The sequence below is a fragment of the Dendronephthya gigantea genome, unplaced genomic scaffold (genome assembly GCF_004324835.1).
Source record: "Dendronephthya gigantea isolate DGI-Jeju-01 unplaced genomic scaffold, DenGig_1.0 000064F, whole genome shotgun sequence".
In the NCBI taxonomy this organism is placed as follows: Eukaryota; Metazoa; Cnidaria; class Anthozoa; order Malacalcyonacea; family Nephtheidae; genus Dendronephthya; species Dendronephthya gigantea.
In genome coordinates this window covers 589383-611548 of record NW_021163074.1, presented here as the reverse complement: position 1 = coordinate 611548, position 22166 = coordinate 589383, and the positions used below count along the sequence as shown (strand labels likewise).

Here is a 22166-nt window from a genome sequence, read left to right as displayed (position 1 = left end):
ATTAGTACACTTTCATACTGAAAATGTACAACTTCCCAGGCATCCGCATACAGGGACTACGTTTTTAGAAAAAAAATAATACGACTTTACACGATTTGAAAAATTTGAAAATAGCCGGACCAATATGGCAATAAAAGAATTTGACCCTAATGACATGCGTTGATCTAAACAGCATAAGTTTAGGAAGTCGATAATATTAATAAAGAAATGTTCGCTCAGTATCACCATGGTTTCTTTTCGTGGCTCTGACGTCTAAAATTTTTCTATTCGGGTCAATATTCTCTCGAAATGAAGCCGTCGCTCGGCTTCCCCAATCCAATTATTTCGCGCTACCGTTGGGGTAGTGCCTAAACACGCGCTTTCTTGATATATGAGCAACAGTTCTGCAGGGGAGATAAGCTGAGGTCTACTCCTATAATCCTTAACCTATAATAGATGTTCTACTACCATAGCCCGGAGAGATTATTGTTAATATTCTGGTTTGCTCAAATATTGAGAGCTATACCTAGGAAAGGAGAAAAAACACATACTTTTATTACAATTTGCGCCATAATATTGCCCGTTGCATCTCTCACACGCTAGTCCTGCAAAATGTCCGTTGCATTCACAATGGCCATTGCTAGTTTCGTTGCACACACCACGTCCAGAACAAGAAACACCGTTCTTACCAGGACAAGCTAAAATGCAAATACATGTATAAATTTGCGGTGATTTGTTTGTGAGGTGCAAAGAAACTTTGTAACCTGAACAGACATCATGCAATGCAATATTGCTCGTGAAAATGATTCCGATAATAAATTATTGTGGGAATATAACACATGAATACGGTTGATGATATGGATGTACGTTATATACTGATGATAAATATCGTCTAACAGTTCAGTTGGGTAATTAATATGACAAGTTGTCGCAAATGAAAAACTAACGCCTATTGGCAGTACCTCTACATTCTTTACCCCAAAATCCAGGGCAGCATTGGCGCACCTGTAATCAAAAAATTGAAAGCGATAGTGTGCAATAAACTAGTTAATGAAACCAGGAATAGCTGCTGCTTCAAATTATATCTTATTCTACAAAACAATATCACTTCATCGACGATTTATTAACTTGGGATCAACCCCTGTAAAATATCACGGTGTAACACAACTCGTACTGCACCTTTCCCGGTAAGACACACAGAGATCTACAGCCAATGAAATGCAAGCCAAAAGCTGTATAGAGACAGTCTTCCTTGCCCTATATCAGAATTGAATAAACTTGCAGATGTCACCTCTCGACAAACACATGTCTAACAAGTCCTATGGTTTGACGGTTTGTATATTTGAGCGTGCATGGGCCGTAAGCTTTTTGAGCGAAGTTTGCCAATGCTGACGAATTTAGACCAAAAACTTTTAGTAGTCGAGTCCCTACAGTCAGTACAATATCGTAACATTTAACTAATTAACAATCTATCATGTAACTTAGATGTACAATACAGAATGCTATTATACTTATGTTAAAATGAAAATAGTTAATCGGCTTACAGCGTGTCTGAAACCTGGACGACAACGCGTTATACTAAAGTGGCATGGACGACACTTCGACTAAACAAGAAAGGAAAACGTTTATTAATGAGCAGTGTGTGAATTAATTGGTCTGTTACAGCTCTATAAACAATTACTTTGACAACTGTATCGTTGTTCCGATAACACGTATTTAAAACCGGTCGCAAATCTTCTTCTATTGTGTAGATAATCCATGTAGAACTTGAATTATAATAAGTTGCTTCAAGACCATTAACTTTTATCTATAAAAGTAAAAAATGTAAAAAGTTGATACTTTGTAACACTCGGACGCCATCACATGCATCATTTCTCCACTTCAAAGTGTACGTTTGATTTGAATCACGCATTAATATTTAACAATTAGTCGCCTCAATCGCAGTGATTACAAGCCTATATTCACTTCGCCTGAGGCGACTAATTATTACTCCGCCTGCGTATGCGCAGCGGAGTCTTAAAATGCCATGGTCTTTTTTCCTTTTCGTCGTTTTGGGCGACAGAAGTTGGCATTTCTACAGGTAACCCAAAACATTTTGACCGAGAAGCCCTGGGTTTCACGGTCCACGGATGAATTAGGTACATAAGTTGGCATGCAGGCGGAGTGAACGCCTTGAGCAGGCGTCTTGTTTTTGTATAAATTTCGAGGTGTATACAAATAATAATCAACATAATTTCATAAAAAATTATAATTACTTCAAATATCTTAGTTGAAAAACGACAACAAAAAGCCATAGTCACCGACCAGTGACTATCACTTGCAGAGAGAGTAAATCTTGACCAATCAGAATGTAGGAAAATCAATAGTCGCCTCGAAATTAATACTAAGCGCTATATAAACATGCACAAGCGCTTTTCAACCAACCTTTTTTTTCTTGCCAGATTTTTCCAAAGAGAGTACGTAGAATTCTCCTGCCAGTGACTGGAACAGCTGCCCATCCATAACGTGGCTTGGCCATAGGTAATGGTTTGTCATATGGAACAATACGCTCTGTATGTATGATACAATATATTAAATAGGGGTATGGGCTAAAATATACACAATGATAGGTTTCATGCAGCAGGCTTTACAGGCCTGAGCCATAGTAGTGATCCCCAAAACCTTTTGCCCAACAAAAAACAAAATAAACATTCATAATTTGGGCTACTATACATGAAGCGATATTATAACTTAATCTTTAGTTCACATTTTGCTGAAACACATGCAGGAGTTACTTTTATCTTCTCTTGAAAAAACTTGAAATTGGAACCGCATTTAAACTACCCAAAGATTTAGGTTCAGTTTGCTGCGGATAAAATTAGTACACATGAAAAATTCAATTTAACCTCAAATTGTTATGGTTGTACTAGAGAATAACCTGCTCATGCAATTCTGTTGATGTTCAAATTGTATGACATACAAATATCACTGGTGGGACATGACATACTGATATCTTAATATACAAATCTCATGCAGTTGAGAAGTTTCTTACGGTGTTCTTTGAATGAGGAAAGGATGATTTCTTTTTAACGAAAATTGTGCAAATATCGCATCTTTTGTTTATCCACTCCACAAGCTTGAATTGCTGTAAGAAAAAAACATTTGAAACCATTTAGATGTACATTCAGTCTTTGTTTGACAGTCGTTATTGACAAAAAGGTTATCCATGCATGTATGTCAAAATATATACAAATATATAAATATCAATGACGTGACTATTAAACATGGCTTATTTTGTTCACTTTCCTCTTCTTTCTTTATTAATATCAATATTGTTCGCCTTACTATGATATTTAAAAAAATTACGACAGATTTACAACGATTTCCCATATAGGGTTCGTTGTACAGAATCGTGAAACATTAACATTGTTAAATCAATTATATGTTGTTCGACGATTTAAACCCCATTTTAGAAAAAATCCACTATATACAAAGCATCATTTAAGTCTGCAACAAAGCAGATGTTTAATTCAAAAAACCACATAGTTATAATATATAATATACGATATGAATCCTAACTACCCGCATACCTGGATATAATGACAGAAGTTTGAGAACTCAGTATTTTTATCGCACAGTCCCTTGTAGACATTTGGTTTTGCCTGAGGCTTTTTCAGAATCGTTGGCAAGTTAACCTAAAAAATAATTGCCAGTCGAAAATGTATGAACAATAAAAAATTTTCAACCCTCTTATATATACAGACATTAAAAAGACCACAAAATGCCCTCTTCATTTAAATTCTCTTTTATATATACTGTATGTGAAAGGTCAGTCCAGCGAAAAGTAGAGCTTTTTCATGTAGAAAGAGAATTTACGAGCGAGAAGGGGAGCTGGGTAATATGGCCCTGTATTTTAGTTCATATTTTGATGAGAGTGAGAATGTCTGCAGAAAAATATTAATATACTTTGTCAACAATGTGAAGAATGCCATTCGACGCTGTTATGTTTGCTTTGGTTATTCTTGCGATTCCACCAATGAGTGGCTGAAAAAGAATAGTTTAGACCAACACGTGCATGCAACGATAATTAGAGGGGAGGGGGGGAGGGTGGCGCGGGTTGTAGGGGGGGTGGATATCCATATGTTCCGTTCTGCCCGACGGATTTGTTTGCTATTACACTTGCAAAAGAAATCCGTCGGGTCTATTGCACTTCCTAAAGAAATCCGTCGGGCATGCAGAACTGGATATATCAATATTCACCCCCCAATTATCGTTATTTCCAGTTACGCCACTGCATGCAACCATAGTATACAAGTTAACCATTAAAGTCTAATGCACGACGGAAAGCAAGAGAACTAGAGAAGGAAGTTTTTGCTATATAATTAATATTTAGGAACGTTCAATATTTACTGTACCTCCCCATATTTGGTATGATTTATAGTTATGTTAACATTAGGAAGCCAGGATCGTATCATCGAAATATTTTTATCTTTTAGGTCCGTAGACATGTATAGCGAAGGAGAGATGTTCGAGCTAAATAAAAGAAATGTTGTAACGGGATATCAAAAGTTTTCGTTGTTCACCAAAAGAATGAGATATCAAAACGTTTAGTACCTATATGAACAAGCTTTGCTATTGGTTGATGATAACAATAAAACACAATGAGCTATAGAAATTGATTTCTCAAAGAACGAATCATAAATGCTCTTCACCATAAGTGACAAAAAGCCAATCACAAAACTTGTTCATATTAGGTAGATATACTTACTGTACTCTGCAGTGTCAAATTAACATGAATTTAGAATTCCCTATTCGCGTGCAAGCAAAGAAAATATCTCCTTTAATAAATGTTGCATGTCTTACCCTCCAAAATAGCGTAGATTCGCGGGAATATCCAACAGCTTTCTTTTATCAGCGTCCATGTTTGAAAATGCGGCGTTAGAGGGAAGGAACACGGTTAGATTAACACCAATAGCCAGATAGCGAACAAAATTGTATTTCTAGAAAAATGCATGAGGATGTCAGAGGGAAGATGATTAAAGCACATGCAGAGCTAGTTTGATCACCAGTATTATGTGCGGCGTTTTAGGTAAAATTAAGATCCGTGGGAAGTGGGTAAAAATGTAGGGCTTCAGATAATTCGCCAGTGATCCGCTGACAAACTGAGCACGCAGTATGGTCGGAGAAAATTTGACCAGCGTGATTATTAATATAAGCATCTCAAAATAATGCTTATCTTGAATTCTTAGCTTTTAATAGGAAAACTATATATTCATTTAAAAAGGGATATATGCCATGCAGTATAAAGATGTTACAACACAGGACTTACTACAATTAATGAGGATACGATTGTTAGTTCTTTTTGCCTTTTTACAACCTATAAAGACATACAATGTTAAATGGTAAATAAAGTACAGTATGCGAAAACATTGTACAGTATGAGATGTGAATTGTTCATCGAAAAAGCTTAATAGACTTGGTTTGGAATATCACTAGTAAGATGACAATATAGTATTTAATACCTCAGAAAGAGAAGCCAGACAAGTATAACCATCTCCAGCATAACCTACATTGCACTTGCATTTGTTTTGTCCTGCACCTGTCTTTATACATCGCGCCTTAAAATAAACAATGTTGTCATTATCATTCGCCTAACCCCCGATGTTGCCATGCACTGACCAAATTTGTATATAAAAATGGCTAATATGAAAAGAATTCAGATACTGTATTTGTTGAGTTCAGGAGCATTTAATCTTTCACATGTTTGAGAACGTCACATAAAGTTAATTTCATGCAGGTCAAAAACATTGTACAAGAAACAGTGCCGCTACTCGAATAAGCGCCGCTGTCAAACAAGCGCCGCACTTTTACTAAAAATAATTTAATAAGCGCCGCTGTTAAATAAGCGCCGCTTTGAATAAGCGCTTATTTAGGAATGTATAAATAAACGCCATGTATTCTTTTTTTGAGCGCGCTTACCGTTATGTTAACACCGGGACATTATATTAACAACCGTCATATAAAACACCCTGTTTATAGCGCCCTGATTAAGACGATGGAGAATTTGATTACAACTTTATTGTTGCATGTCTTTTATTTCATTGGACGTATATATAAACTGGACAACGTGCACATCAACACGTGGAGACTCTTACCAGAGGGGAACAGTTTCCATTGTTTTTCAAACAATTATTTATCTCCCGACAGGAAGTACCATCTCCTTCATAACCAATGTTACATTCGCAGCTGACCTAGATGAAAGAATTGTTTTGCTAATATTTGTGGGAAATATCGAAGCTCGGGCATAGTCAGAAGGCAGTATGCTAAAGTTTGATATACGCACGGCAATGTCTTTTATTAGAGTAGCTAATTGAACAGTATCTTCCTCTCTAGTCTATTATTTCAAAAGGTAGAAGCAAGGGGGTGCTAGTTTTTTTACCATGCTAACTCCTAAAGCAGAAAGCTGAATTTACGGGAAGGTGCATTTATATCTTTCTGGTATACTACCTTTGCTGGCCCCAAAGATGTACATTTCGCATTTCTATGGCAGTGAGATTGTAAAGTACAGTAATTGATAGGTATGCAGTAAATTCCATCCCCAGTCCACCCAGGCAAACAAGTGCATGTGCTTTGACCTGGTCCGATCATGTTACAATTTGCCTAAAAAAAGATCGCAGTTCGTATTGTTGAGACGTTGACTATATGATGATGAAAAACGCTTTTTTAGAAAAGGGTCTCCAACTTTTAACTGACACTTAACTATATACCATTGGATTACAACAAAGGACGTCAAAGGTTTTATATTACTTAAACCATGCAGCAGCAGGACAATCGTTTGCAAAAACCACGTTTGATATATTTAGCAAACGAAAAATTTTCCTAATGAATAGTGGTATTTCAGTCTTACATTTTTATGACAACCACCGCGGCCAGCCTTCAAACAAGGATCAATTTTAAGACAGCTCTCCCCCAATTTCTCGAAGCCAGCGTCACATTTACATCTACAATGTGCAGACATGTAAATAAAGTGGTAATGAAAGCAGTCAGGGTTGCGAAACGTCTTAAACGCTCCTTCAAGATGGACCCAAGCTGTGTGTTCAGCTTCTACAAAACTACATTACACCATGCTTTTGATATTTTTCGACATTTAAAGAATTGCTGCACGAGGGACTCAAAATTAATTTCTAATCATTTGTCTGGAGTTGCTACGATTTTGTGGCCCGATTATGTTTGCCGCTTATCAATATTTACTATTGAACGGATCCTCATTTTACATAAAGCTTTTCTTTAAATTTGCTACATTTTTTCTTGGTGGTACCTGATACCTGCAACTATTTCGCAATTCTGAGAAGGATCATCCTTTACTTTACTTACATTGCTCGAGAATTGTTCAAGTAACATTGTGCATGGACATGACAGCGTTTAGTGAGTGATCCGTGACCTTTACAGGGCTGAAGGCTCATGTCGCAATTGTCTCCAGTATAGTTTTGTTTGCATGTATTGGGGACACATAAACCGTTGCCAAGACGACCGTTATGGCAAGTACCATGGAAGCATTCACAGTCTGAAATAAAAAAGTTGGAAAATGGACGAAACTTTAGTAATTTAATACAACTAAATTAGTCTGGAAAAAATATTAAACTTACTTTTTTCACAATCCAAGCCAAACTTTTCAATATTGTTACAAAGTTCACAAGCCGTCCCTTTGAAATTTGCCTTACATTTACATAATCCATTTCCCTGCACACTGTCAGAACACTAAATTAAATTTTACATGTGATGATGGTCATAACAAAAGAAAAATCTTTGCGAAGAGTATTAATTACTATTGTCGGTGGCCATGCATGGGTAGGGATGCTAACCACACAATATTGCTAATTTCAAAAAGATCAGTCAATATAAGAATATACGGCTATCATTTCGGCGAAAACATGTGTTTTTAATACTGATTCATGATATGGCCTTGATGCAACAGATATTTAATGGTATTATACTTACACTATTATATAGAAGTTGTTACGAAAACCAGTGTTTTTAAACCTGTGTTTTTAAGAATGATTTACGATATAGCCTTAAACAGATATTTAATGGTATTATTTACACTATATATATAGGAGTTGTTACGAAAACATGTGTTTTTAATACTGATTCATGATATGGCCTTCATGCAACAGATATTTAATGGTATCATTTACACTATTATATAGAAGTTGTTACGAAAACCTGTGTTTTTAAGAATGATTTACGATATAGCCTTAAACAGATATTTAATGGTATTATTTACACTATATATAGGAGTTGTTACGAAAACCTGTGTTTTTAAGAATGATTCACGATATGGCCTTAAACAGATATCTAATTGTATCATTTACACTATATATAAATATATAGGAGTTGTTACGAAAAGGGAAATATATAATTCCTGTACTATATTTTTTTCTTACCTTCCCATTTCCAAAACATGGATGGCCAATTGGACCAGGACAAGGTAAACAATCGGTCCCGTAAAAACCGGAACAACAATGTTTAACCTACAAAAATTGAACATTCACTACAATCACAGCAAAAAAACATGCAACTGAACAGGAATTGAAAACTCACCTCCTTTTTACACTTGGACCTACAACCCACACTAGTTACTTTGCCTATAAGGATGTTTAATGTATAATGACATCGCTCCTTTTTACCCTAGAGTAAAATATAAGTCAATATGAATGTTACATATTTACATATCAGTTTAGAAATCTTTTTTAGCGATTTTAAACTATATGTATGCATAGTACAAAACACACCATTTTAACAGTTCCGTTAGGACAATTGCCATTGGCATAAATCAAGTTACACGGTCGGCACGGTGACTAAAAAAATTTATAACATTTTCTATCATAAATACATATTATAAACACGTACGATTGGTAGGATAAATATTAAAGCATAACATAGTGCTTTTAATTGAGCGATTCAAGTTAAGACGAAATGTCAATATCAAATATGTTTTTTTATTAAATTGTGGAACTTGTCTTATATGACTCTATTTATGTATGACTCACGCACATAAAAATACGTTTTCCACCCGACACATTTCTGGCAATGTTTACGTACAATTGACATCAATATTCAGGGCTTAGAGACTCTGTTCAGGACCTAAACAACCTAAACTATATAGATGCGGATGGTTTCGGATCGGCGGGGGGAGCATGCATATAGGTTTTCAAATGAGATATGAGTTTCACCCCCTCCCCCAATTATCGCGACAGTTTCGGCCCTGGCATTATTTTCAATTCACTATTAGAGGTTTCCTTGACAAAGAAGTGTAAAATTATGTACTCAGTAGGCGTTGGTAACATCACTAATCAGACATCACTCAGTCTATATGCGTAAAAATCAATCAACTTACATAAACAATCTTTGATGGATTCTGATTACAATATCGTTTGACAAGTGGCAAAACGAACGATGGAATAAGCACAGTGTCAGTGAGATGAAGAAATCCATTTGCTGAAGGAATGTCGTTATCTATCAGTTTTGATTTTCCCCCCAAGAGTACAGCACCCTATTTAATGAAAGTTCCACTTCTTTTAAGACATGCAACAAATGCAAATTTTTGTGTTCTTAAGGATAGTTGAAACTCTTGTGCGGCCGGTTGTATAAACGTACTCTTTAACTACATTTTGCATAGTCAAATCATAAGTTAAATCATAGTTAAATACATTACTCTGGTTGGCCAACTCTGTCCTTAACTACAGTTAAAAGTTAACTATAGCCCTTCTTTATACAACTGGCTTCTGGTAAACTGGACAATTTTTCATTACGTTACCTTGCTTCTGAACAACTGAGTTATACTAATGCCATTACAAAAGAAAAGCAAAGCTGCACTCTATCATTTCTAAATATATGTATTATAAATCATTTTGCTAAAGGTTTAATAGAATCGCTTTAAAAAAAAAGATCTCTAAATAGAAATATAAATTTGTGTTTTGAACTTTCTTATGAAAAATAAACGAAAAAACTTGCCTTGTCTGTGGTGTTCACGGTGATACGTTCCAGTGCTGATGACATAATTGAAAATTTGTCATTGGAGATCATATCGATGATACCAATCTATATAAAAATTTACTATATAAATGAACTGCACTTCGATTTGCCGAAGGCCTGTTTATATACGCGCTGTTTTTCTTGCATGCGATTTCAGGTGCGATTTTTTCTGCTGCACGCGGGTGAACTACTGTAGTCTGTAGCCATTAAGGATTCACATCTATTCTGCATGTATGCGGATATTTCTTACTTATCCATCGTGCAATAACATTATAACAAAGAGATAAGATGAAAAGTTGCCAGGCTCTCTATTCATAAATAATAAGCGGTCAAGGTTTGAGACTTAATCGACAGTTACACCGAATAGCGCGCCACCAATAATACTACACTGGAAGAAATATTAATTCGGACCGAATTCATGCAGTCAATTATTCATGCATATTTTGACAAACTTTCTAGTTCGTACCTTCGAATCAAAAATATGATGACGTATTATGGCTTGAAGCTTTGATTTACCCTGAGTTAAAAAAGCATATATATTTCGTTAAACATTCTTATAAATCTTGAAAGAAACATGGAAATAACGTGCAATGCGTATGTAAACACAGACTATATGAGCTTTGCGCTCAGGACGAGCCAAAGCCACCAACGAGACGGCTCCTGCAGTCCTACCTTGGATGATTTTAGGAATGCTATGTCCGTTTTATTTAACTTCAAGAACGACCCATTTACTGGAACAATAAGAGTTCGGCCATTTGTTGTTTTGAGTTCAGACTCCATATCTGCTGCCTGCAGTATAGATAGATTTCCATACGCTATTTTAATTTGCATGGTTTAGATTGCGACTTTACTTAAAGAGGCTAACGATTTGACATCAATATATACAAGAAAACCCGTCATTCCTCAGACTTATAGGGATAATTATATTAGCATGGTTGTAGTAGTTCTGCGGCTTCTGGCAAAAGCCTATGCCATATAAGCTCTTATGGCCGGAACTGAAAAATAAAACTAAAAATAGTTCTCGTGAAGGACACGAGAGTTTATCGTTTGAGAGAAAGTTTTGGGAGAAGGCCAACTCAAAACAGGACTGCCTTTGTAAGTGACAGAATATCCAACCTCAACGTTAAAGTCCTTGATGTCTTAAACGTGTCGAAACGTTACTGGTCTGGATTTTATAAGAAATTTTACATAAGTGGGTATTCGTGCTATTGAATAACGTGATCTTTAAACACGCTGGATGGTTGCACGACTAAAAAAAAGGCTCAATATTTTAAAGAACTCGGATAAGCTAAGGAATGAATTACCGTGTTTGAAAGTAATCCAAAAATTTTCAACCAATCAGCGCTCGCGAACAAAGGTTTTCATAATATATTATGAATAAATAATATATTATATCGTGTTAAATTATAGTGCATGGGTATCAAGACTGTACTAAAATGTATTAACGTTAGTTCTGACTAAATGTGAATACCTGTTTATAAGTTTTGATAAAATATAAAACATGGAAAAAGTTTTTATAAGATTTCATTTCTCATAAACCATACAAAAAAACATATAAAAAGATCCAAACCTGAACCAAAGATCGAAAAGTTTGCAGTTCAGGCCGTTCAGTGATAATTTGCCAGAACGTCTTCTAAATAAACAGAGAAAAATATAATTAACAATATACATACGGGGAAGAATGCCATGTTAGACTGCGTTGACGCAGATTTTACAATAACTTGGTTATGAAGTTAAAGTGGAGGTCAAGTCCGTTATTTTTGCGCATCGGCTCTGCTCTTAACAATGCGGGGTAAAGTAAAAAATTGCTCAAATTAAAAGTACCACCGAAGTGAAAATTGCTTAAAATAATTTGTAAAAATTTTGATTCATATTCATCTGTGCATAGTGTTTTCAGATAGTAATCGTATTTCAAACTGCATGATTAATTATTGATGTTTACATACGGACTTTATACTTCCACTTTGAAGTTTCCACGATTGTTGTTGATTTATTAATAGATGTTTCTCTTCCTGCATGATCAGGCCGGTAAAAATGTATTACACAGAAAGGTCGGTGCTAATCAAACATTAATTAATCAAGTAACCTCTGGCAAACAATTGGTCTTATAGCTGAAGCCCTCTGATTGAAGAAAAAAAAGCTGATAACCAGGTTTGCTCAGATTTTCTCTCAATACATACCAACTTTGACTTTGCCATATTCGTTAGGTCAGGGATCCAAGCTGTGCCGTTGATAACGTGAATAATTCCATTCCAAGCTGGCACATTCCGTTGTACAATCGGAGGCCTTTCTGGATGACCACTCAGTCCAAAAAAGTATTTCTCAGTATTCTGTAAGGCAAAAAACATTTACATTAAGGCCGGCGCACACTAGAGCTATGTGCTTAGCAAAAAGGCCATTGGCGTAAGCCAGTGCTCTCGTGTGCGGGTGACGTTTCAGGCGACTTTGGTCATTCGTGCCACTTACGGCAAATATCTAGCATGTTTGATAATTTCTGCCTCGCGTGCCGAAATCTTTCCGTGTGCGGCAAACTGAAAGCTATCTGCTAATGGATTGTCTTAACAGCGCATGCGTAATATACGAAAGTAAACATCCAAGATAGCAGTGCAAAGAAAGCAAAACGAATTGGTGGCTGAGGCCATATTGGAAGACAAAATGGTTGATCTTTGGTCAGAATACAGATGTTTATACGATGTGAATTCTACAGATTTTAGAAACAGAGAGAAACGGGAATGCGCTATTGCAGAAATAACTAGTAAGCTTTCTCAAACAGGTAATATAATTAATAGCACTTGGATAACGGTGTTTAGTCTAGTCTGACGCAACAGCAACAAAAATAACAACACCTCTTCGTCTTCACTTTCATCCATAATTTTGTTTTTGCAATCTGTACGCCATCTTAGATGTTTACTTTCTTATATTACGCATGCGCTGTTAAGACAATCCATAAGCAGATAGCTTTCAGTTTGACGCACACGGAAAGATTTCGGCACACGAGGCAGAAATTATTAAACATGCTAGATATTTGCCGTAAGTGGCACGAATGACCAAAGTCGCCGGAAAAGTCGCCCGCACGCGAGAGCAACTGGCTTATACGCCAATGGCCACGAATGACTTTTTGCTAAGCACATGGATAGCTCTAGTGTGCGCCGGCCTTTAGGGCCAGGCATGTATACAATACCAATGCCAGTTTTCATACTTTCAAACTCGTACAATACTATACGGCCTGAAAGAAGTGTTTGAATAAAGGCCGTCTGCTCGAAACCATCTAGATCGCATCTGACAGCATTATTTCCTTCATTTAATCCAGATTTATACTTCTTTAGTTTTCTGTTAGTATATAAAACTGCTAGAAATACTGACTTTACTACATATAGGTACATTCCACTACTTAAAGCTACAATATACCGGCTGGGAAACGAACTGGATTTAAATAATAATCGACAAAAAAAAGTCCGCTAGACGCTCTTGATCAACTTACATTGTCATTACTGGCATTAACATTACTGGCATTAACAATGGCATTCCATCCTTTCAATGTTGCAAAATCTCCAGTATCATTCACCGATGAAATAGGAAGAACCACGAAAGCAGAATGTGCCAATATTAAATGATTAACCACGTCTTTATCTTTTATTATATATGAAAGCTAGGACAAAAAACACGAATACTTATGTCATATACACATATCATGTGAATGAGAAAGGAAAAAAACTAGGCTTCACATAGGATAAAATATACATCGCCAGACTATACAGTACAGGGTGTATCAAAGCTAGCTTATTGTTGATACAATGTAGTGACACTAGAAAGAAGCAAGGTATGTAGTTCGAACTGCACCATTTTTTTTTATTTTACGTTGTGACTGTTGTGCGTGGACTTCTGTCATGGAATAGTGAGGTTTCATGTAGAAAATACAAAACATCTTTTTTCTACTTCTACAGTTACAGTTCTACTCCAAGTTATATACATAGTTGTTGCTTATAGTTCTGTTGAATTTACCTGGGAGCTATTTAACTTGCTTTCAATACCAGCATCAGTGGGAAGAAAGATTGTAAATGGTCCACGCTGAGCAAAGGCGAATGTCAAGTCACTGTGGTATTTTATGATATTCCTTACATGACGAAATGTAACTAATGTATCATTCTGTCCAGAACCATGTAAATCATCAATTCTCTGAAAATGGATTCAGGACAATAATAGTTATACAGTACATTTGTTGACAGAATAACGACCGGTTTACGTGAGACTGCATGCCTAGATGGTGTGTTTATGTAGAAAATTACAACTGCCAGGATGAAACTATTTCAATGCTCTTTAAAGAAAACGTAATATATGCATGCTCAAAAGGCTTATATATTACAAACTGATCTCCCTGGCTGGTATGGAGTGTTTCCATCGGGAATTTTGCAAAAACACAGCCCGTTTTCAAAATACAGTATGTCGCACACACCTGTAAAAGGTTTCCATAACACATCGATCCGTTACCAATGTATCCAGTCTTGCATCTACATCTTGAGGTGGAAGACAAATTCGTTAGAACAAAAGAAAGTTAACAATGTAATTTCAAAGTTGGTTTTCGAGAGTTCACAAGAAGAGTTGACATCATTTGGTGTTACGTTATAAAGAAACTTTAGAGATGAACATGTATTGCAAACTTAGAGTACCGCATGCAGTGAAGCAATAAAGAATGAATGTCTTAAATTGAATTATTTCATGCATGTTTGGTGCCTGACTGTTAAGAGCAACGTTTGCTGGGGCTCCACAGTAACATCACGCTTCAGCGTAAGTCTGTAGTTAACACATATTCTGTTATACTTCACAACACAATCAACTCTGGCTCCTCTCTATAGCCTTATTAGTATACACCCGACTATTGTCTATTACAAATCCCACATTCTGATTGGCTACTCAACCATTGTCTATTCGTGATGGTGCACGGTTGGGAAAATTTCGCTAGCGCGACCGTATAAAATTGAATTATTTTTCGGTGTAATTGCGGTGTATTGATTATTTTCTCGAAATTAATATATCTAGGTACAGGGCGTATACTAAAACAATTAGACAACTCGCCTTCGTTGTCTATGAGCGAATAGTCAACTCAGGCTTCGCCTTCGTTGACTATTCGCTCATAGACAACTCGGACTCGTTGTCTAATTGTTAATTAGAGCAGACTAATGAGGCTTAGCAAATGAGAAGAGCGAGGTTTGACCCAGGCCTTACTCTTTAACTTCAGGTGCAGTCATAACACACTCGGTGTTTAATGAAAGACAGTCTTTGTCTGGAATACAACGGTTGATGAGTGAGCAACCTCTGATGGCGCTATAGTTCCCATAACCAGGTAGACATGAACAATTATACTGTAAAAACAAAATTACAATCATTTCAGATATACATGGACGATATACATCCTATATATATATATATATATATATATATATATATATATATATATATATATATATATATATATATATATATATATATATATATATATATATATATATCCATAAACTATACCCAGTATAAAGTTACATCTATGGCGTGAAGCGCTGATAATTAAGATACATCACAATAAAAATACAGCACGCTATTGCAAAATGCCTGCACAAATCAGATTATAGAAGAGTGTTATCCATGCATAGAACCACTGACTGGGTGATTCTCTGGTTACACAGGTAACATTGCTGCTTCTTCATGCAGGCTTCATATTTTGCATGTAACAAAATAGAAAAGCATTGTCACGTGCGTGACCAGAGAATCACCCCACTGCAGATATCACGTTGATCAGATAATTTCTCTGTATGTGAACTTACCATTCCTGGTCCTACATAATTACATCGACTGTTACTCGGGCAAGTCTGATTATTCATTTGACAAGGATCAATTGCTAAACAATGAGAAATTGGATGCTGTAGTTATAATCACTGATATTTCTCATTAAAACATGGCCATGGGGTACCTTTAGGTTTAGTTACCAGGCCAGTTGTATAAAAGACTAGGATTTAAGGCAACCATCTGAAAATATCCTTGTTCAACAGTTAATTGTAATACAGTAGTACTCATTAGTATTCTAACCAATAGTTTCTAATCAAGTAAATCATTGTAAATGCCATATGGGGCATAAATATACTGTACCGTAGTGCAGGGTTAGATTTACGATTAAAAATTGACATGAACCACTACTGTTATAAGTGGGAGTTCGGTCATGTTTAAGGTTTAAACAATCATAATCATCCCACTTATGAGTTTATGTTGTTATTACCTGAACAAATTACTCCATCGCCTGTGTAACCTTGGCGACAAACACATTTATGAAATCCGGGCACAGTCTTCATGCAAACTGAGTTATTAACTTGACAGTGACCATTGCTCAAATCTTTGCATGGATCAATTTCTGAAAGATTCGGAATTAGTAGTATACAGTACAGTTAGCTTAATGTATGAATTTCCTTACGTTAAGCCTGTATTTCAAGTTGCAGGAAAAAGTTTGCACATTTGTTTTAAATAAATAAATTGTAACCAGTCGAGTTTAACTACAGTAAATTACTTGCGCAGTCAAATTATAAAAAAGTAAGAAAAGTGAGGAAATATTACCTTGACAAACAGTTCCATTGCCGGTGTATCCTGGGTTACACTTGCATATCTTATTATAACAATGAGAATGGTTGTGACAATTGTCACAGGCTGGTTCATCTACAGGTTTGAATAGATTTACATAATGAGTGATGCAATTTGTATCATGTACACATAATAATCTACACAAAGTCAAGGTACACCACAAAATTGAGGATAATGGGAATGAATCTTACATTGGTCACAGTTGTCTCCATAATAAGCAGTAGTGCAAGTGAATGGTATACATTTCCCATAGCCCAACGTTCCACTATCACATTTGCCATGTTTGCATGTACAATCTATCAAATTACAACCATGTAAAAGCAAATTTAATTTGTAGTCATATAGGGAGGGGAGGACTGCATCTCACGCTGCCTTTGCTTTCTGTTGTTATCAAGCCTCATACATACTGTCCGTGCAGGAAAAAAATTTAAAATATGAATACAAACATATAATGGGAGTATACAATACTGTGATTTGACCAAATTATATAAATATTATATTCCCTTGCACATGCTGTAGTCTGGACATTTTATTGCCTTTGTTGGCCTTAGTCTCAACACTGTCTTATCTGTACTTTACAGTCTTATCCATAGTAAGTTTAACTATAAACTTGTATTCAATACCTTGCTCACACTTGGTGCCAAACTTTGTTTTGTTAGAACACTGTTCACAAGCAAATCCCTCAAACCCAGTCTAAATTTACAAACAAATACAATATATTGTGACTTTAACTTGACTATATTATACCTACTATCCATATATTTTAAAAATTATAAATCTGAACTTTAATATTTAATTTTGTAATGAGTTGCCTATTAATGAGGCACTAACACTTACATTGCATTGACATGTCCCATTTCCAGCTTCTAAATCACTGCAATTCCCATTGCCAAAACAGCTTGCATACCCAGACCCTAGACCAGGACATGCTATTAAAAATGCAATGACATCGAACAATTAAGTGGAAGTACAGTATCAACATAAATATTGTTACAACTGAGAAAACTTTAACCTTAGATTTTTAACATTACTCTAAAGATGCCACAAAATTTGTTTATAGATACTCAAGATTATACTATAGATATATTCTAAAGATTGTTTACAGATAGATAGATAGGTAGGATATTAAAACTTGCAAGTACACAGTAATGGATGGTAAACCATTTTTGTTTTACAATTTTACCTATCAGCCCCTACCCCAAAAAGCAAAAGCAGCCTTTTTGCAGGTGACAAATACCCACATGATAGCAATTCACTAGATATGTAGTGGTAGCAATTCTAAAATGCACCTGCCTCCTCTCTAAACTGCATCTGCTAACACTTTAAAACGCACTATGGGCCTTCCAGGCTGAACAGGTTAATAACTGATTTGCCTATCTGATAATGTTAAGTGTTCAGCTCCCAGTTTAGCTAGTTCTACTGCAGCTAATGACAATGACACATGATAAAAAATTCAAAGAAAGTTTGCAATATAAATAAGGTTTGAACTTCGAAACGATATTTTAAAATCATATTTCATATATACCTAATTTACATTTGTGAGTTCAGTTGTTGACATATACAGTATTGTCAACAACTGAAATCACTGTATTCCTCAGTGTTGTGAAATAAAATATGATAAAAGAGTTTCAGTGAACATCAAAGCAGTTAAAACGCTTATCTTATAATGCTTACGTATCGAAGTGTAAAATTGTTATGCATATGCAGTGTGAATGCACTAACTTGTAAATAAAAAATTATTCATCCAAATATGCGTCTACTGTGTGACGATTGCAGTATTTGTGTGTATAGACTCGTAAATAATTTTGCCCAAGATGGCTTATACCCTCTCAAAACACACGATTATACAACTATTGGCATAGGGTACTGATAAATGAACACACAAAATTTACAGCACCTAAACTAAAGATCAAAATTGCAAACGGAAATTACTTACGGCGGCAATCAGGGCCCCAATAATTTTGACAAAACACACTTTTAACAATCGTCCTTCGGCATAAATGCACACAACCGTATAAGTTTCCTGCCAAAACGCATTTTCTTAGTCCCATACCAACGGTTATTTTCTGAGTTCCAAAAGGACACAGGCCCAAAAAAGCGTTCAAAGGACACAAAATACAACTTGGTGTCGCAAAAACTTGGAACGACGTTTTGCTACATTTATTCGTTAATTGATTCGAGTTCTGCCCGGCTGAATTGTTAGCCAGAACTTTAGCGGAGCAAAAGCAAAGGACGAGGAAATAATATGACAAATGAAATAGGTTCATTATCGATTTCTTTTTGCGTTCTTGGTCGACTATAAAAAGTATATAATGTTCATCGTATTCACGATCCAGTTAACCAGCATAATAAATCGGTTGGTAAGTCTATCCAGTGTATACTGGAGCGTTCCGCTCAGTGGTAAATTACACCACAGGCTACTTTAGGCTACTTTAGCCTACTTAGCGATAATACATAATTATTCCAAATTTTTGGTTCCAGAAATTGGGGCCGGTCTGTGTCGACCTTAAAGGCAGATTTTCATTCAGTGCAAATGTCGAGTGATCGACTTTTCGCGATCGCTTTGTTTTGAAATACAAACAGTCAAGCGGAACCAATCCATTAGATGAGCTTGAATGAACACATTTCAAAAGAAAGCAATCGCAAAAAATCGATCGTGCGACATTTTGCACTGAATGGCGGATTTCCACTTACAGCGAAATCGTTCGCTAGCAAAATATTTGCATATTTTCTTTTGAATTTTAACAGCATAAATAAATTAGTGCGATTCGACTGTTTTCAATTCAAAAGAAAATATGCAAATATTTCGCTAGCGAACGATTTCGCTGTAAGTGGAAATCCGCCTTCAAACTGTGCAGGGCAAGAGAGCGAGAAGTCGAGGACCACTGAGCTATATTACGAACTAAAGATCTTCCTCTGTGACGAAACCAACAGTATCATGAACGAGATCATGTGCTTTTTCATTTTTTGCAGAGTACCTCAACTTCAGATATCAAGATATAATTTTCTCAATTTACTCCGATTCACTGATCAAAATCATTTTCCGCTTCGTTTAATCTCGAGAGTCGGGTAACTGGGTTCATGTGAACAGTCTTTTTGTGATAATCCGGATAACAATTAAATGCATGACCGGTCATAATTGAATCCCCAAAATCTACTCGAAGTAGGCTTGTGGTAGTAGGCTTGTCGAAGTAGGCTTGAAAACAAGTTTCAGTTTAGTTCAGTGGTCTATCCTATGGTCTATCTTGTAAAAATATAGTCTGTCAGGCTGCACTGCATGCCAGCACACTGTCTTGACTGTTCTGAGTATCATGGCGCCACTCAACTTATGGCTAAGCTAGTCTACTCATATGTACTATATTCAAGTTGATTTATGGATTACGTAGTCCGGGCGGCCACAGCGCCTGAACCTCGCAAGCCAGGATCAAGGTTGATCTTCCATGTGTTGTTGCTGAATCAACACGCAGTACTACAAGAAAATCCGGCAGTCTTGATAGGTTCTTCCTGGAACTTCGAACGGCAGCACAGAGGTGAAAAAGTTCAGTACATCCTGTCATACCTGCCATAAAAATGTACTGAAGTGAGAAAGATTGGTCAGTCACCTCGCTCCACGGTGGAAGACTTACTAAAATACTAAGGACTAGGGTTATTCGCAAAAGAAGCCTGTGCGATAACGTACCTTATTGCCCAATAATGTGCTGATTCTAATTTGCATCTTTAGTCCACTACCAAACTCCTGCCGTTGTGGAAGAGAATTCGACAAAATAACTATCGTTGACTGCAAAATTAAATAATTCGACAACGCTGAACGCATCCCACAACCTCTCGCTAACTCCTTTGGTCCGCAAATACTGGCTAATCACATGTTAGCTAATCAGCATAACCGCAGATTAGATATGGAAACATTAAAATTAATGATGGTCGCACACGCATATCGTTCACAAGATTTGAAAGCAGATCAAAACTTCATGCGGATCAAATATATAGTCTAAGAAAAAAGTGAATTTCCAAAATAAAAGCAATTGTTTGATTTTGTTAAAACTACTTGGAATTGAGATCTTTGCGGCAGGATTATAGCTTATAATGCATGAGAGGGTGAATGAAAGACAACAACTCAGCGAGCAAATCAATGTAAACAAAGGCCAATACATAAGGCAGAAGTGCAGAACAGAATATGCAAACAGCAAGATATTCATCGACACGTCCGTTACGTCGCTCGCAGAGGCAAAGGAGAGGAAGTAACAAAGAACTTTCGTCTTCAAACTGTATTTTAACACTTCTGTATTACTTTCTACGCCTGCTTTTTAAAAGTTTTTCTAACAAGAATAGAAGATACTTGGAACCTGTTTCAATAATATTCTGCCTACCGGTTGTTTATTTATTACGAATAGTTAACACAGTTAAATGGAGACGCATCTTCAACCTAAGTAGATGGAAAAATAACCTACTACGAATGATCAACGCGTTAGCCTTTAGAACAATGAAAACAGTGAAAACGACTCAAATACATTTGGCAGAGAGTTGGACTGGTTATCGAAATTGGAAAATTGGGAGAACATTTTGGAAACAAGGTCAAGGATTTTATAGCCAAAGTTCATATAGATTAGAAATGAATATTGAGCATGTTTAATCAGCAGTGTTTGGTCTATTTTTCATTCGCCAAAACAAATTTACAATTCCTTCCCACCAATTATAATGTTGCGTACGGGCATATATCATGATCTCCGAAGGTGGACTGAACCATGCAACTATACGACATAGTGGAAATTACATTCATTTAAGCCAGAGAACTTCGAGTAAACCTCATTAAGTTGAGTTCGTCACTACTTCGCCACACCCTTTTGCAACAGAGAAATGTCATGGAATAAGGATAATTTTTAACAAAGACGTGATGTCGTTTAGCGTTAAATATCTAGTTTTGGTAGCATCAGAAAATATCTACCCTTACGAAAGTACAGTACATACTACAAATACAGTTGCTTTTCACAGAACCCGGATGTACTTACGAATTAGCCCGGCGGAGGACTGGATCGAAGGTGAAAAAACCTATTATTGCTATTGACTCCAGACAGTTATTCGTTGTTTAAAAATGCCGATATGGGCAATAAATTCATTATTTACGGGTTAGATTTTCAAAAAATTTCTGGACCAGTAAACTGATCTAGTAGACAATCGATGAGATGATTGAGGATTTCTGATAACGTGGGCGAACCGATCAATACAAAAATACTAAAACGCATGACTAAAACGCCTGTTTTTGGCACGCAAGGTACCCAGTCTCCGCTTTCTTTGCAACTCGAAATGGATTAGTGGTGTGAAAAATTGGATTCGACTTCTCTACTAATGAGAGGAAATGTGTGGGATGAAGTATAAATGAAAATATGTTTATAACAAACAAACATTAACGTGCGAATGACAGCAGAGTTGATGAAAATGAATGCATGTTGCTTCCCGATGCAATTAATCTTCACCTGCACGTTGTATGGACCTTTAAAGTCCACAAAGATATACACCGTTATGCGGACGTCTCTTAATCGTGGCGATTGTGATTA

General features: G+C 36.2%; 1 protein-coding gene across 3 annotated transcripts in view; it reads right to left on the bottom strand.

Annotated features, from left to right (window-relative positions):
• Positions 1–19018, bottom strand: part of LOC114530574 (stabilin-2-like) — a 37761-nt gene extending 18743 nt beyond the window's left edge. For 2 of the 3 annotated variants that reach the window (XM_028552147.1, XM_028552148.1), the window contains exons 1-38: positions 18551–19017; positions 17452–17543; positions 17238–17307; positions 16806–16910; positions 16591–16689; positions 16259–16390; positions 15810–15883; positions 15217–15353; positions 14447–14507; positions 13996–14169; positions 13475–13642; positions 12174–12323; positions 11564–11626; positions 10666–10782; positions 10460–10510; positions 9973–10059; positions 9356–9511; positions 8751–8816; positions 8560–8646; positions 8403–8489; positions 7605–7716; positions 7333–7522; positions 6866–6959; positions 6466–6618; positions 6114–6209; positions 5481–5576; positions 5288–5335; positions 4822–4958; positions 4374–4491; positions 3925–4002; positions 3549–3653; positions 3011–3103; positions 2404–2529; positions 1661–1786; positions 1524–1583; positions 1159–1236; positions 942–984; positions 531–677 (exon numbers count right to left, since the gene is read on the bottom strand). In XM_028552147.1, the coding sequence (XP_028407948.1) occupies positions 531–677; positions 942–984; positions 1159–1236; positions 1524–1583; positions 1661–1786; positions 2404–2529; positions 3011–3103; positions 3549–3653; positions 3925–4002; positions 4374–4491; positions 4822–4958; positions 5288–5335; positions 5481–5576; positions 6114–6209; positions 6466–6618; positions 6866–6959; positions 7333–7522; positions 7605–7716; positions 8403–8489; positions 8560–8646; positions 8751–8816; positions 9356–9511; positions 9973–10059; positions 10460–10510; positions 10666–10782; positions 11564–11626; positions 12174–12323; positions 13475–13642; positions 13996–14169; positions 14447–14507; positions 15217–15353; positions 15810–15883; positions 16259–16390; positions 16591–16689; positions 16806–16910; positions 17238–17307; positions 17452–17543; positions 18551–18881 (4207 nt within the window). In that variant the 5' untranslated portion in view covers positions 18882–19017. Of the gene's footprint in view, positions 1–530; positions 678–941; positions 985–1158; positions 1237–1523; positions 1584–1660; positions 1787–2403; positions 2530–3010; positions 3104–3548; positions 3654–3924; positions 4003–4373; positions 4492–4821; positions 4959–5287; positions 5336–5480; positions 5577–6113; positions 6210–6465; positions 6619–6865; positions 6960–7332; positions 7523–7604; positions 7717–8402; positions 8490–8559; positions 8647–8750; positions 8817–9355; positions 9512–9972; positions 10060–10459; positions 10511–10665; positions 10783–11563; positions 11627–12173; positions 12324–13474; positions 13643–13995; positions 14170–14446; positions 14508–15216; positions 15354–15809; positions 15884–16258; positions 16391–16590; positions 16690–16805; positions 16911–17237; positions 17308–17451; positions 17544–18550 lie in introns of all 3 variants that reach the window. The other variant, XM_028552149.1, reaches the window with a different exon arrangement.
• Between the last annotated feature and the right edge of the window lie 3148 nt (positions 19019–22166).